Genomic DNA, 12,949 nt, shown 5'->3' on the forward strand with positions numbered 1-12,949 from the left:
GAGGTTCTGATGACTGCTATGTTGGTGACGGCTTCTCTTACCGAGGGAAAGTGAGTAAGACGATCAACCAGCACTCGTGCCTTTACTGGAACTCCCACCTCCTCTTGCAAGAGCATTACAACACATTTATGGAGGATGCTGAGGCCCATGGCATTGGGGAGCACAACTTCTGCAGGTAAAAACTACCTTCTTCCCCAAGATCAGACTCGGCTGCATGTCAGTGTAAGGGTTGGTTTGGCTCTTCCCTCTGCTCCAAGTTTTCCTGGGCCAGCTTAGAAACTCTGAGACAGAACCTGGGGCAGGCTGGGTTATAATGCTGTAATAAACAACCCCCAAACCTCAGTGGCTTGAATCCCTCGACATTTATTTCTCCCTAATACTATGTGTCATGTGGGCTGGTGGCGGGGTAAGAGGATTCTGCTCCACAAAGTGACTCAAATGCCCAGGAAGGGAGAGAAAAAAAAAAGAAACTGAAAAAATGGAGCATGAGTTTTTGCTTTGTTTTTACTCCCTCAACGTAGAAATTACCCGTCATCCTTGCACACATATTCCACTGGCCAAAAATAGTCACAAGGTCCCCCATAACTTCAAGAGGGAAATCTAGAGGGGAAAACAGGGTGTCTGGTGAGCACTGCGGTCTCTGCCACAGGGGTATCCAGGTGTCCCAAGTGAAGACAGTGACAACTTCCTTCTGCCCATTCCGGTGCCTCCCGGTCATTCTCTTGGCTTCCTCTCCCTGCTCGTTGCCTGGCCAAGGCCAAGGGCATTTCTGATCTGCCTATAAGGGGCAGGAATTCTTTGCATGGCTTTAAACTGGTTCTAATAAGTAAGAGGGTTCCCCTTGCACACAACACATGTTATCTTCCACTGTCACTCCCTTGAGCTGTTCCCTCCATGGGGCTGTCCTTGGGGTGACCCCTCAGTAGCCTTTCCTGAGCATGGAATTGGGGGTTTTGGGTCAAGGAGCCCTCCTCTTACCGCGTTTCTATGTCTATGTCACGTTCCTGACAAAGATGGATCTTCAACAGTGATCTCATTTCTTTTCCTACAAACAATTTGAGGTGTCCCATGGATCTGGCCCAAGACTTGTGAGCTACTTCCTGGTCACTGAGATTCTCCTCTGCAAATTAAAGTTTTGCCAAAAAAAAAACTATAAGCATCCTAATATGCCAGAGTCAATCCGTGATCTCAGGGGGCACACCAGAGATGTGGTGCTCTCCTACCCAAAGGCCCTGTAATGAGATCCAGCGGGTTTATCAAGCTTTGACTTTGGGTTATTTTATTTTATTTCATTTTATCCTTTAGAAACCCAGATGGAGACAAAAAGCCCTGGTGTTTCATTAAAGTAAATAGTGCAAAGGTGAAATGGGAGTACTGTGATGTCTCGGCCTGCTCAGCCCTAGGTAAGACGGTGGCTGTCTAGAACCCTGGTCATGTGTAGGACGTGGATCCACAGACAGATGCCCCTGGTCCCCCACCTCTCCACCCCTGTTGTCCCAGCACACCTGCTTTACCAGTCCCCATCCCAGTGGCAACCCAACTGTCCCATCCTCTGCTCTCTGCTCCCCTCTTGGGATGCTGAGCAGGCCTGAATACCTTTGTCAATTCGGGGCTGTGGTCCAACTGTAAATTCATGCTTACTGACTCCAAGTCAGTGCACTCGGCAAATACTCATCGATTATTTGCTGTGTTCCAGGAACTACGCCAGGCTCTGGGAGCACAATGGTGCTCGAGCACTGGCTGGGCCCCAGTGCCTCTCAGGACACAAAATTGCCTGAACCCAGCCTTGCAGTCTTCCTTTCAGGCTGTGTGGCCCACCTCCCCACCCACATCTGCAAAAATGCACCCCCTCCTCCTGATCAGTGGGACTGCTTCCCTGGACAGTTTCACTCCCAAGACTTTGCTCTTATAGTCACCTTTGTCTGTACAACTGCATTCATAGCTGCTCTTGTCCACAGTCCACCATTCTTTGAGAACGAACTCAAGCAGCCCCTCCTCCAGGAAGTCCTTCATGATCTCCCAAGTGCTGTATTCTCTCCCCCTTCTTACAAACCCCACAGAATGGAATTGGTACCACCCTTACAACTTAGCACTTTGTATGACAGATACTTTTGCAAATGTCTTATTTCCCCCATTCTACTTCATCTGGATATCTTTCCCTACATGCTGAAGAAGGCTCCCAAATATATGTGTGCATTAATGACCAGCTAAATACACACTCTGTGACAGATTTATATATTTACACATACACCTTTGTGTGTATATACACGTAAATAACAATGAAAAAGCAACATCACCATTGTTAATTTTATAGACCTACTTTATATGAGTCAATGCAGTAAACAAATATGTGGGTACCACATACCCACCCTGCGTGCACCAGTCTTTTAGCTTGGGACAGTTGCTAAGCTGCTGGACTCAGAGTCAAACCTCTAACAAGGTCCTTCTGAGGACCTGCAGGGGGGAAAATAGCATGATTTGTCTTTCTTGTGTCCCACAGACATTACTGACCCAGAGGAAGGACCCAGTGAGCCCCCGACCAAGCTTCCGGGCTTTGACTCCTGTGGGAAGACTGAGGTCACAGAGAGAAAGATCAAGAAGATCTTTGGAGGCTTTAAGAGCACGGCGGGCAAGCACCCGTGGCAGGTGTCCCTGCAGACCTCACTGCCGCTGAGCACCTTCATGCCCAAAGGCCACTTCTGCGGGGGGTCGCTGATCCACCCCTGCTGGGTGCTTACTGCTGCCCACTGCACTGAGTAGGTGCCCGCAGGGGGCAGAGGACAGGGTGACTGAGACTGTGGGGGTGTCGTCCACTTCCCATGTGAGCAGCTCTGGCAGGATCTGTGGCTCCCCAACGGCACTAAGGTGGCTCCCCAAAATCAGGTGGAAATGAGCTGCCATGTTCAGAATGTGTGCTTTTGAATTCCACGTATTAATGACATTTAGTCCTCAAAAGGGTTTACCAGAAGATGGGCTGAGGGAGGACAGAGATTTTTATTTTTTATTAATTATAGTGTCCCCAATGCCTAGACCAGGTCTTCATACAGAGCAAGTGCTCAGTAAATATTAGTGCAGTGAAAGAGTTAACCATTACTCCCATTTCATAAATTTGGACCCCGAGACTTGGGTGGGTTTAGTACCTGGGCTTAAGTCACATGGTAAATAAGGAGGTGAGTGGGATGCAAACCCAGATCTCCCTGCTTCCTTAACCTCTTCAGTCCTGCCCTGGAAAAAAATAATAACATGCTCCCATCTAATGCCATCAGCAGTGAGCCTGCCAGGTCAGGTATCTTCAGTCCCATGTGCCTCAGAGAAGCCAGAACCCACTGGGGAGCCTGAAGAATCACTACCTCCCCTGAGTCCTCTAAGTTCATGGCCAGGGCTGGTCCCAGGTAACCCAGGTTTTGGTGGTGGCCTTGAAGGTCTTCCAGCTTGCCCTATTATTTAAAAAATTCTTCCAGGACTCTAGGAGGTATTCCTCAAGAGAAGACAAACATGCAAACATTAGCATCTACCAAGAATGTTTGTTCAGAATGTTCATTGGCTGCTCTTTAGAAAAACCCAGGGGGACTGAAAGGTCCCCCAGGATACAGGTTACAGCTCACATTTACATTAAGAGACCATTCCATTAATAAAAGAGCGTCCTCATGTTGCCTCATTTGGACCACGCAGCAGAATTCTGTGAACAGGATGATGATTATGAGATGAGGATCTATAATCAAGGCTGCAGAAGGTCAGATCATTTGTCAAAGGTCACGCAGTTCACCAGAAGCAGACCCTGGGCTTGGCTCCAGTCTCTCTAGTCCCAGGGCTGCTTCCTGACCATCCTACTTTCCTTTGCAGCATAAGAGCCAAGAATCTAAAAGTAGTGCTAGGAGACCAGGACTTGAAGAAGACAGAATTCCATGAGCAGACCTTCGGGGTGGAGGCGATATTCAAGTACAGCCACTATCATGAAGTAGATGAGATTCCTTACAACGATATTGGCAAGTCTCTTCTAGCATGGATCTCCCATGGGTCTTGTCCTGGGTGGATTTCTCTGCTTATGGAAAGCTAAGGTTTGATTCTGTTTAGTCCCTCATAGACCCTATAAGGTAGAGAATTTATTCCAGAGCTTTTTAGTTCTTAAAAGTTAATGTTGTGGATAAATGTACACAAGCTCTTAAACTGAGGGGTAGAGATGCTAGGAACATTTGTTGTAGAAAGAGCTTAGCTTTGATTCCCAGGCACACCACTTTCTACCCAGCTTCACCTCTTTTAGCCTCAGTTTCCTCTCCTATAAAATGGGAACACTGGCATATGACTCTCAGCTTCCTGGGTGTTAAGTGACAGCATGTGCATTGTCCCATGTTAAGTGACAGGTGTGCACTGGGACCCCTAAGCTGCTTAATGCTCAGAGGTTCCATTCATGGTAACTCTCACTCTCTCTTCTTCCTCAATATATTTATTATCCCTCTTAAATGCTGTTTTTAAAAAATCAATTAGAAATTATCTCAAACTCGACTATTATTTATGGTGTTACTCTTGGCCTAAAGTGTTACTCCTCCCAGGTAGAAGTTAAAAGAATGAAATGGTAGAGGAAGAAATGTTTCAGGCATGGGCTTATGGGGCTTTGCTACAAACCTCTTCTAATTAAGCTGAAGTGGATGCTTCTTTGACAAAGAGGATAGCATCACCCATTCACCCTTTCTCTCTCTACCTAGCCTTGCTCAAGCTAAAGCCAGTGAATGGTCACTGTGCTCTGGAATCCAAATATGTGAAGACTGTATGTTTGCCTGATGGTCCCTTTACTTCTGGGACTGAGTGCCACATCTCTGGCTGGGGTGTTACAGAAACAGGTGAGTCTGGCCATGTAGCTCCTTAGACTCAGGTGACTTGCTTTAACTAGAAACAAAAGGGTCAAACTCAACTGCCATTCTGAACTTGAAATCAGTGTTATATTCAACATGTAGTATCAAAAGAAAGAGATCGCCTCATCTCTCAAGCCCTAGTTAAGTCTCTTCACCCCTAGGGAGTGTTCCCTGGTCCCTCCACACCTATTCCTGGTCCTACGCCTGGATCCCTGACTTCCATCAAGTATGAAGACCTTTTGCCTTCCCTAGGTGGACTGGAAAGAGGATACATTGGAAAGAAGGTGAATTGTGGAGTCAGATGTGTTAGATTCTCGGCTTTGTCACTTGGACATCTGAGTTTTAGTTTTCCAATAACCACATTTACCTCCTAGGTTTAGAATCATGATAACAGGAGATGATAGAATTCTGCAGGGATGTTGATGGAGTCAGCCCCTGGAGAGTGGGGTCAGATCTCCTTCATCTTTGCCTTTCTAACAGTGCATTGATCTTAGTAGACGTGTTATAAAGTTTTGTTAAATCAGACTTTTGATTCATCTCTAGGGTTTGTCTTATCCAAGAAAGTAACCAAAGGGTTACTTTCCTCATAGTACTGATAAGATTCTAGCTTCTAATATACAAAACCTAGAAGTAAGTGTATCTTAAGTCTTTCTCAAATACTCAAGATGGATTTCTCTTCCCCACAAATTACATCCTTAATCATGGAAAGTGGGAATTGCTTTAAATAAACCTGTATTCATAACAAAGTGACATGCAATATATGGATTTGTCAGAAAGCTTTGGGGAAAGAAGATTCCTGGTTAATTAGACTTAGGGTTAACCCTTTTGGTAGCTATCTTCACTCTAGCCCATCGAACTCTTACACCATCAGTGTTGCTGACCGAAGCCGACTGAGCAGGCTGAAGGTCCTTTAGGGGGGGAAATGTCTGCTCTGGGAAGCAGGTGACTGAGATGTTCAACCAGGGAAATTCGTTCATCATTAAGCATTTTCTAGCTGGGTAGGTCAGTTGGTTAGAGCATTGTCCCGATATGTCAAAGTTGTGGGTTTGATCCCCAGCCAGGGCACATGCAAGAATTAACCAATGAATGCATAGAATGGAACAACAAATCAATGTTTCTCTCTCTCTCTCCTTCTCCCCCTTCCTCTTTCCCTCTCAAATCAATAAATAAAAAGGTAAATAACTAAATTTTCTACATGCCAATCCTCTGCTAGTCATAGGAAATTAAAACGTGGTGTAAGACACCGCCCCCTGCCCTCCTGACCTTGTGGTCTAGTTGGGGAGGCAGAGGAGGGAAAAATGACTTTGCTCCGCTGTGATCAGCACAGCATCGAAGGTCTGGGAAGCCACGGTGAAGGCTGCGGGCCAAGAGCCCCCAGCCTTGACAGATGAGGCTTCTCTGCCGGTCCCCTGGAAAAACCCTTCCTTCCTGAGCTCGGAGCTGGTGGCTACTGGTGGGGTGGGGGCCACCCTAATCCCCACAGTGACCAGCTCTTTTCTCTGCCCCACAGGGGAAGGGTCCCGACAGCTCCTGGATGCCAAAGTCAAGCTGATCGCCAACACTGTGTGCAACTCCCGCAAACTCTACAACCGCATGATTGATGAGACCATGATCTGTGCGGGAAACCTTCAGAAGCCTGGGGGGGACACCTGCCAGGTAGAGACTCACATGGCACTTGGGGAACAAGGGTCTTGAGGGACCTTACTTTGGGCACAGAGGCGCCTTTAGAGCCCTGGGCTGGGAGGCAGGTTCAGCACCACCCCGCCTGCCGTAAAGCACAGGCACAGGTGGGCATGCGTGGCCTCTGTCGCACCTGAACCATATCAATCCAGGATGAGTCAGCACAATAACCAGAGCGGTCACTTTGCCTGCAGTGCTCAGTTTAATTCTCATGACACCCTATCCAAAGGGATGTCATTATCACTGTCATCTTGGCCTACAGCACCAGAGTGGTAAGTGGGAGAGCAGGAACTCGAATGATCCTGGTCCATAGACACCCAAGCCTTGCTCCACGGGGTTTAAAGGTGAAGGTGGCACTTCTGGCTATAGAGCTGGGCAGCACGTCTGAAGTCCCAATAAGCAGAGAACTGCCCAGAAGATCAGTGGCTAGGAGAACAATAAGAAGCCCAGAGAGTTTACAATGTTAACTATCAAATCACTGAGATTTAAGTGTATGTGTGAGGGAGGGAGAGAGAGGGAAAGAGAGAGGAAGAGAGAGACTTGGTTTGCCTCAGCAAGCGAAGCCTCTCTGAGCAGCCCCTCTGTGCCCACAGCGAACTGAGGCCCTGCCCTTCAACCCCCACAGTCTAGGACTTTCTGGAAGCCCAAGCTGCTCAGGTCTGTGGTGACCCAGAGGCTGCTGGAGGGGGACAGAGTGGTGGCTCTGTTAATGATGCCAAAGTGACCTCAAGCCTCTGCCCCAAGTCAAAGCCCACTTCCCACAGTCCCTCTCGCTGGAGAGGTCACATCACACAGAAAATGCCCTTCCCAGACTTCTAGAAATGCCCCAGTTTAGAAAATCCTGGTTATTGTTCTCATACACCACCCACCTGAAAACCCCAGCACAGCCACGTTCAAGTTCTAACTTCTCCCTACAAAGGGATCCAACAATTACCTGCTGGACTTGAGCCAACTTTGGGATGGATAATCACGGTTGCAGCTCTACTATAACCTTCTGTCCCTTCCCAAGGGGCCATCAGTATCCACCTACTCAAAGAGGGACATGAGCAGATGGGTGCAATTTGCCCTAAGCCTCCGGAAGATGAGGAAGAAAGCAGCTTTTTTGATTCCCTAGAAATTTGCAAGGGCTTCACTTGCAGGCTTTGGAAATGGACAGTTGTGGATGTAAAACCTGGTTCTGACTTTTACTTTGTGACCTTTATCAGTCACCAAATGACTAAGCTCAGAATGCTACAACAAAAGACTGTAGACTGGGGGACTTAGACCACAGAAATGTGTCTCTCACCGTTCTGGAGGCTGGGAGTCTGAGATCAGGGGGCTGGCATGGTCGGGTCCAACCCTCTGCCTGGTTGCAGATGGCCAACTTCTCGTTGTATCCTCATGTGGTTGGGGAAAGAGCTAGCTCCCCAGGGTCCCTTTAACAAGGGTGCGAATCCCATGCTCCACCCTCAGGACCTAATCACCTCCTAAATGCCTCCTGATCCCATCACACTGGGGATTAGGCTTCAGCGTAACAATTTGGGAGCAACAAAAACATTCAGCCCATCACACGGAAATAATTCTCCAATCTCAGGCGCCTGCGCTATCAGGTGGAATCAATGCATCCATAAGATCATAAGGCCATGGCTAAGATGCAAAGAGATACCTCACCAAAAAATCCGATCAGCTGCAACATGTGGTTGAGTGCCATCATCTTCCTCACCACTTTGACTGGAGGTTGCATATAAACCAGCCACTGTCCTATGTGCTTTACGAACGTGAATCCTCCCAAGAACCCCGGGGGTAGGAGAGTGTTCTGTTGCTATCCACAGTTCACAGTGTGAGAAGCTGAGGCCCAGCTGGCTAGCAGATGGTAGGCCTGATTTGCAACCCAGGAGATCTAACCCTGTAAGCCACAGTGACCTCTAAGTCATGCTGGTTCTGAGCCTCGCCCGCCCCACCATGTGTTTGTGTGTGTGCCCTTGAATCATGGAAGGGCTCTATGCAAACTGGACACTGGCCCCCCTAGGTCTCTGCTGAACAAGTCAAGGGCCCCTGAGACTCCCAGTCGTGATGCCTGAGATACCAATAGTCAGACTGAGCCTGGATGTAATGCTGTGGCCGTGACTGTGGCCCCGGCCCTGGGGCCCCTCTGCCAAGCCCTTGCTGACTCAGGGGCCTGGGCTGGTGTTTGCTTCTCTCCCTTCAAAGACTTGACTCTCATGAATCACAGGAAGAGTCTCGTTTTGGCTTCCCAGAGCAGCCCAGCCCATCACCCACTGGCACACCCTCCTAGGAAGTGGCGTGTCTCCTAGTGGATTCTGACTCACAAAGTTGATCTTTTCCCCTTAGGGTGACTCTGGAGGCCCTCTGACCTGTGAGAAGGATGGGACCTACTACGTCTATGGGATAGTCAGCTGGGGCCAGGAATGTGGGAAGAAGCCAGGGGTCTACACGCAAGTTACCAAATTCGTGAATTGGATCAAAGCCACCATCCAAAGGCAGTAAAGTTTCTAAGGTGTCTCCAGAACCTCAGACAAGGCGAGGACTCGCGGGCAGCAATGAACACCCCTTGGAGCTCCCAGGATGCCACACAGCAAGGGCTCCACGCTTGAAGCAGAGAGCTGCTGCCAGCCTGGGGTGTCCCGGACCAGCACCTCCACCATTTCATCAGGCTCCCTCCCCAGTCACCCAAGAACTGGCAGAATCGATCTGAAATACATATTGTTTGCTTCCTTTTGAACAATGGTACCTTCTGGAAAACCATTGTTCACTGACTGCCTCCACCTTGGACCTTTGTAAATGCAGGATTTCAGAACACTCAGCATCGGTTGGAGTCACTTTGGCATCTTTATTCCTCACCCCAGACACTTGAGGTCCACAACAGACCCAGCCTTCTGCTTCCAGGTATCAGAGAGGGGACCAAAAAAATACAGCATTCGCCGCTTGCTTTCACAGAGTTGTTATTTCAGCAAAGGCAGATCGGAGCACGGGCTGGTGTGTTCACAGCTCCCCCAAGCTGAAGCCACCTGGGCGTGTCTCTGGTGTGCACATGTCCCCTCCAGCGTCTCTCCTGAGACGCCTGGGTGGACACCGCTTGCTCACAGAAGCAGTGCCTTCCTCCTCTTGACGTGCAGGATCTCGGTGGCATCTGGGTTCACGTCCCCCCTCTGATTATCTCCAGTCTCCATAACCTCTGCCCCTCTCTGCAGAAATCAAACGTACCTCCTTCAGTCAAAATGAAGCTTCCAACCTGCTCCCACAGGGTAAGCTGTCTAAGATACCCTGGGAGCATTTAAAACGTTTACCCACCCCTCCCTCTTCCCCGCCACCACCTCTTCTAGAAAAAGGATCCTCAAGGCAAGAATGAGGAAGAAGCAAAGCCAATCTCCCCTTCAGATGTGGTGTCTTTCTTCTGAACAAAGTAGGGTTCAAAACCCAGACTGTTATAGCCAGCAAGTCCCTGACCTTTTCTGTGAATGTAATGAGCAAGCAGGCAGCCCAGCCTGGGCTGCCGTGGCCCAGGATTGATGTAGCCCTGGCAGGTTCTTCTCCGCCAGACTAATGGCTGTGACTTCAGAGAAAACCCTGCAGGACATTTAACCCAGGTGTCAGCCACCTGGTCATCTCAGACCCGTGAAATTAGGCACCTTGCTCAAGATGCATTCCACACTTCTTTAGAGCCAGCTGGCCTTTGGCCAAAAATAAAGTTTGAAGAGAAACAGCGAACTTGCCTTTCCCCATGGTCTTGCAGACTAGGGTGGGTTTGCACCCTGCTACTTACATAAGCCGCCTGGAGGCCCAGGCCCCTCGCATTGGCCAGTTCTGCAGCCCGCCGAGCCATTTCCACTTTGTAGGAGCCAGGAGGAGTCCAGCCAATACCTCTGGTCAGGTTCAAGTCTGATTTGTACTTGACCTTGGTGAAAACAAAGGGGGAAGGAAGAGGACTATGTCATCGGGTTTGGAAGTGTTTGGCCACAGCACAGAGAGGATTAAAAGCAGCCACGAGAGGAATCATGAGTTGTTGACTGAGACCCGACCCAGTGCGCTGTAGGCCTGGCCAGCCTGTCACTTTCCCTGGCATCTTTCCCTTCAAGTGATAGGAGTGGCAGTGGGGGCAGTGGATGGGGAGACCTGGTTCAAGTTCGAGCTCCCACCTTAACGTGCTCTGGAGCCTTAGAGCAGTCACTTCCCTGCTGCAGGCTTCGATTTCCTCCCAGAGAGGAAAGGCCAGGGCTGGGTTGGGTAACTGCTAAGGCCCCTTGACAACAGTCTGGCATAGCAATCAAGAGCTTGGGCTCTCACATCAGACTGAACGATGTTCCTGTCCCAGGGCTGCCACTTATAGGCCATGGGATCTCGAGTAACTTATGTAACTCCTCTGAGCCTCAGTTTCCTCATCTGTGAAATGGGGTGATACGGGGTCATTCTGAGGACCAGATGGCACAATGCTTGGAAAGAATTTGGCCACAGCCTGGGCCACAATAAGGATTGGATAAACAGCAGTAATTGTCACTATTTCTTTAGGAACTAACGTATTAGGTGCCCTGGGCTCTATCTCAGTCTGGCTCCTCCCAGAGGCAACATGAACATGAGGTCAGAGCCATCTCCCTGGAAGAGGCACCAAAGAAAGTGCCTTGGCCAGGCAGGTGGGGGCAGCTCACATCACTCTGCAGCTGGTGGGCCTTCTGCGCATGCTTCAGGCCCAGCTGCTCCGGGTCGCAGGTGGGCTGGGGCAGGGGCTGCCTATAGCACACGTCGCTGGCCAGCTGCTGGCTCCTCTTGGCCTGGAGAAAGCCGGGCTGGTCTGGGCGGCTGTGGAACTGGGACCGACTCTTAGCAAAGTCCTTTTTGTACTCGTTGTCACTCTGGAGTCTGCCGACGCTGAGGACATGCCTCATCCTGGGGTCGTCACTGATGCTGCGGTACCCAATCTGCAGGCCCCGGTCCCGCAGGAAGGCCTCTTTGTACCGGAACTGCAGGTCAGAAGAGCAGAGATGGGTCTGGGTACCCACCCCTCCCCTGCAGGATCCTCAGCAGGAAGTCTGCAGTGGGTTAAGGGTACTGCTTTGGATTCAATTAGACCTACCACCTGCATCTCCCTCTGCTACCTCCCAGCTGTGTGATTTGGGCCAGTTACTGAGCCTGTCTGAGCCTGTTTCCCCATGTGGTAAAATGGGAGAATGAGCCTACACCCCAAGGGATACTGAGCAGATTCCATGACTAGGGCATTAGCATCATGTCCGGCACTGAGAGGTGGCTCCTGGCATTATTGCTACTGTAATCCATAGTCCAACAGGAAAAGAAATACGCGCATTCTCTCAGCAGCTGCTCTTCCTCTGGTTCTTTCCGGCTTTCAGGGACCCAGGCCAGTGCTCCTCAAACCATCTACAGTGAACGACCACACCCATTCTGGTTGGCTTTTTAATATCCAATCCATCAAAGCCCAATATGTAGTCCTACCGTGTGCAACTGCTGTGTAAGCGGTACCACCTGCATTTGAAAACACCCTAACTGGCCTCCCCCCTGCTCAGGCGAGATGAGTCCACAGGTCACAGGCACAAATGTCACATGTCTAACTGCTGAAAGTCTTTCTAAATGCTTGCTCTTGATTTCTGTATGTGTCTCCTCGTGGACCAGCAACAAGTCGGGAGGCCTTCATCGTCCATGGCAACAGCTGCGGCGGTTTGAATGCCTGCTCCGGGCATGACCCGCTAAACCATCCTGTTTCCATTTCTACATCCACCCTCGGAGACGAGTGTCAGATCCAGATGCAGAAGTTTGAGTTCAGAGAATCTAAGCAACTTGCCTGAGACCGCGGAGCCAATTCTTAAGTGATCGAGCCAGGATCTAAACTCACGTCAGTCAAAGGGAAAAGCCTAGTCTCTTTCTACCCCATCACACTGCACGTCCCTTTCCCACAAATAGACAAATCCATCACATGTTAACTGACTTCTAGAAAACAAGGCCTATTTTTTCTTTCCTTTGAAATCCTCATTCGGTTTTGGTTCCTGATGGTTTGCCTTTCGACAGGACCAGAGAAACCGAGATAAAACCTGTAGGCAATAGAGGGAGACAGAGAGACATGAGGTCTTACATCACTGGCGATCTCCCTGGACGCCCGTGCAGTCTGGAACGGGATGGCATCCAACCGGAAGTCATAGCCACCAGCCCGGGTCTGTTCCCAAGAGTTTCTGTAGACTTTCTAGACAGGGAAAACAAAGAAAAGCGTAAGCAGGGAGTAACACCATGTCTGCCATATCTTTGGTCCTCAGCAGGCACAGTTTCAAAACACAAACCCTTGCCTTGTGGGTGCCCAGAGTGGCAGAGCCCATGGCCCCACCCCCATCCTGGATCCTCCCCAGATCTGGGACTGATGGGGCTGGCCACCAAGGGCTTCAGGTCTAAGCGCAACCTGACCGCCAGGCCCTGCTCTTGTG

General features: G+C 49.8%; 2 protein-coding genes across 8 annotated transcripts in view; one reads left to right on the plus strand and one right to left on the minus strand.

Moving 5' to 3' along the window:
• Positions 1-9,367, plus strand: part of HABP2 (hyaluronan binding protein 2) — a 33,499-nt gene extending 24,132 nt beyond the window's left edge. The window contains exons 7-13 of the mRNA XM_053668461.1: positions 4-175; positions 1,306-1,403; positions 2,501-2,756; positions 3,844-3,986; positions 4,704-4,838; positions 6,361-6,506; positions 8,862-9,367. Coding sequence (XP_053524436.1) covers positions 4-175; positions 1,306-1,403; positions 2,501-2,756; positions 3,844-3,986; positions 4,704-4,838; positions 6,361-6,506; positions 8,862-9,017 — 1,106 coding nt within the window. The 3' untranslated portion in view covers positions 9,018-9,367. The remainder of the gene's footprint in view (positions 1-3; positions 176-1,305; positions 1,404-2,500; positions 2,757-3,843; positions 3,987-4,703; positions 4,839-6,360; positions 6,507-8,861) is intronic.
• The window catches only part of NRAP (nebulin related anchoring protein), a 66,623-nt gene continuing 63,014 nt past the window's right edge, over positions 9,341-12,949 (minus strand). For all 7 annotated transcript variants that reach the window (XM_053668460.1, XM_037132854.2, XM_053668455.1 and 4 more), the window contains 4 exons: positions 12,607-12,714; positions 11,174-11,485; positions 10,294-10,425; positions 9,341-9,715 (listed from right to left, as the gene is read on the minus strand). In XM_053668460.1, the coding sequence (XP_053524435.1) occupies positions 9,611-9,715; positions 10,294-10,425; positions 11,174-11,485; positions 12,607-12,714 (657 nt within the window). In that variant the 3' untranslated portion in view covers positions 9,341-9,610. The remainder of the gene's footprint in view (positions 9,716-10,293; positions 10,426-11,173; positions 11,486-12,606; positions 12,715-12,949) is intronic.

This window comes from Artibeus jamaicensis, unplaced genomic scaffold, assembly GCF_021234435.1.
Source record: "Artibeus jamaicensis isolate MK-2021 breed Jamaican fruit bat unplaced genomic scaffold, CSHL_Jam_final contig_490, whole genome shotgun sequence".
Classification (NCBI taxonomy): Eukaryota; Metazoa; Chordata; class Mammalia; order Chiroptera; family Phyllostomidae; genus Artibeus; species Artibeus jamaicensis.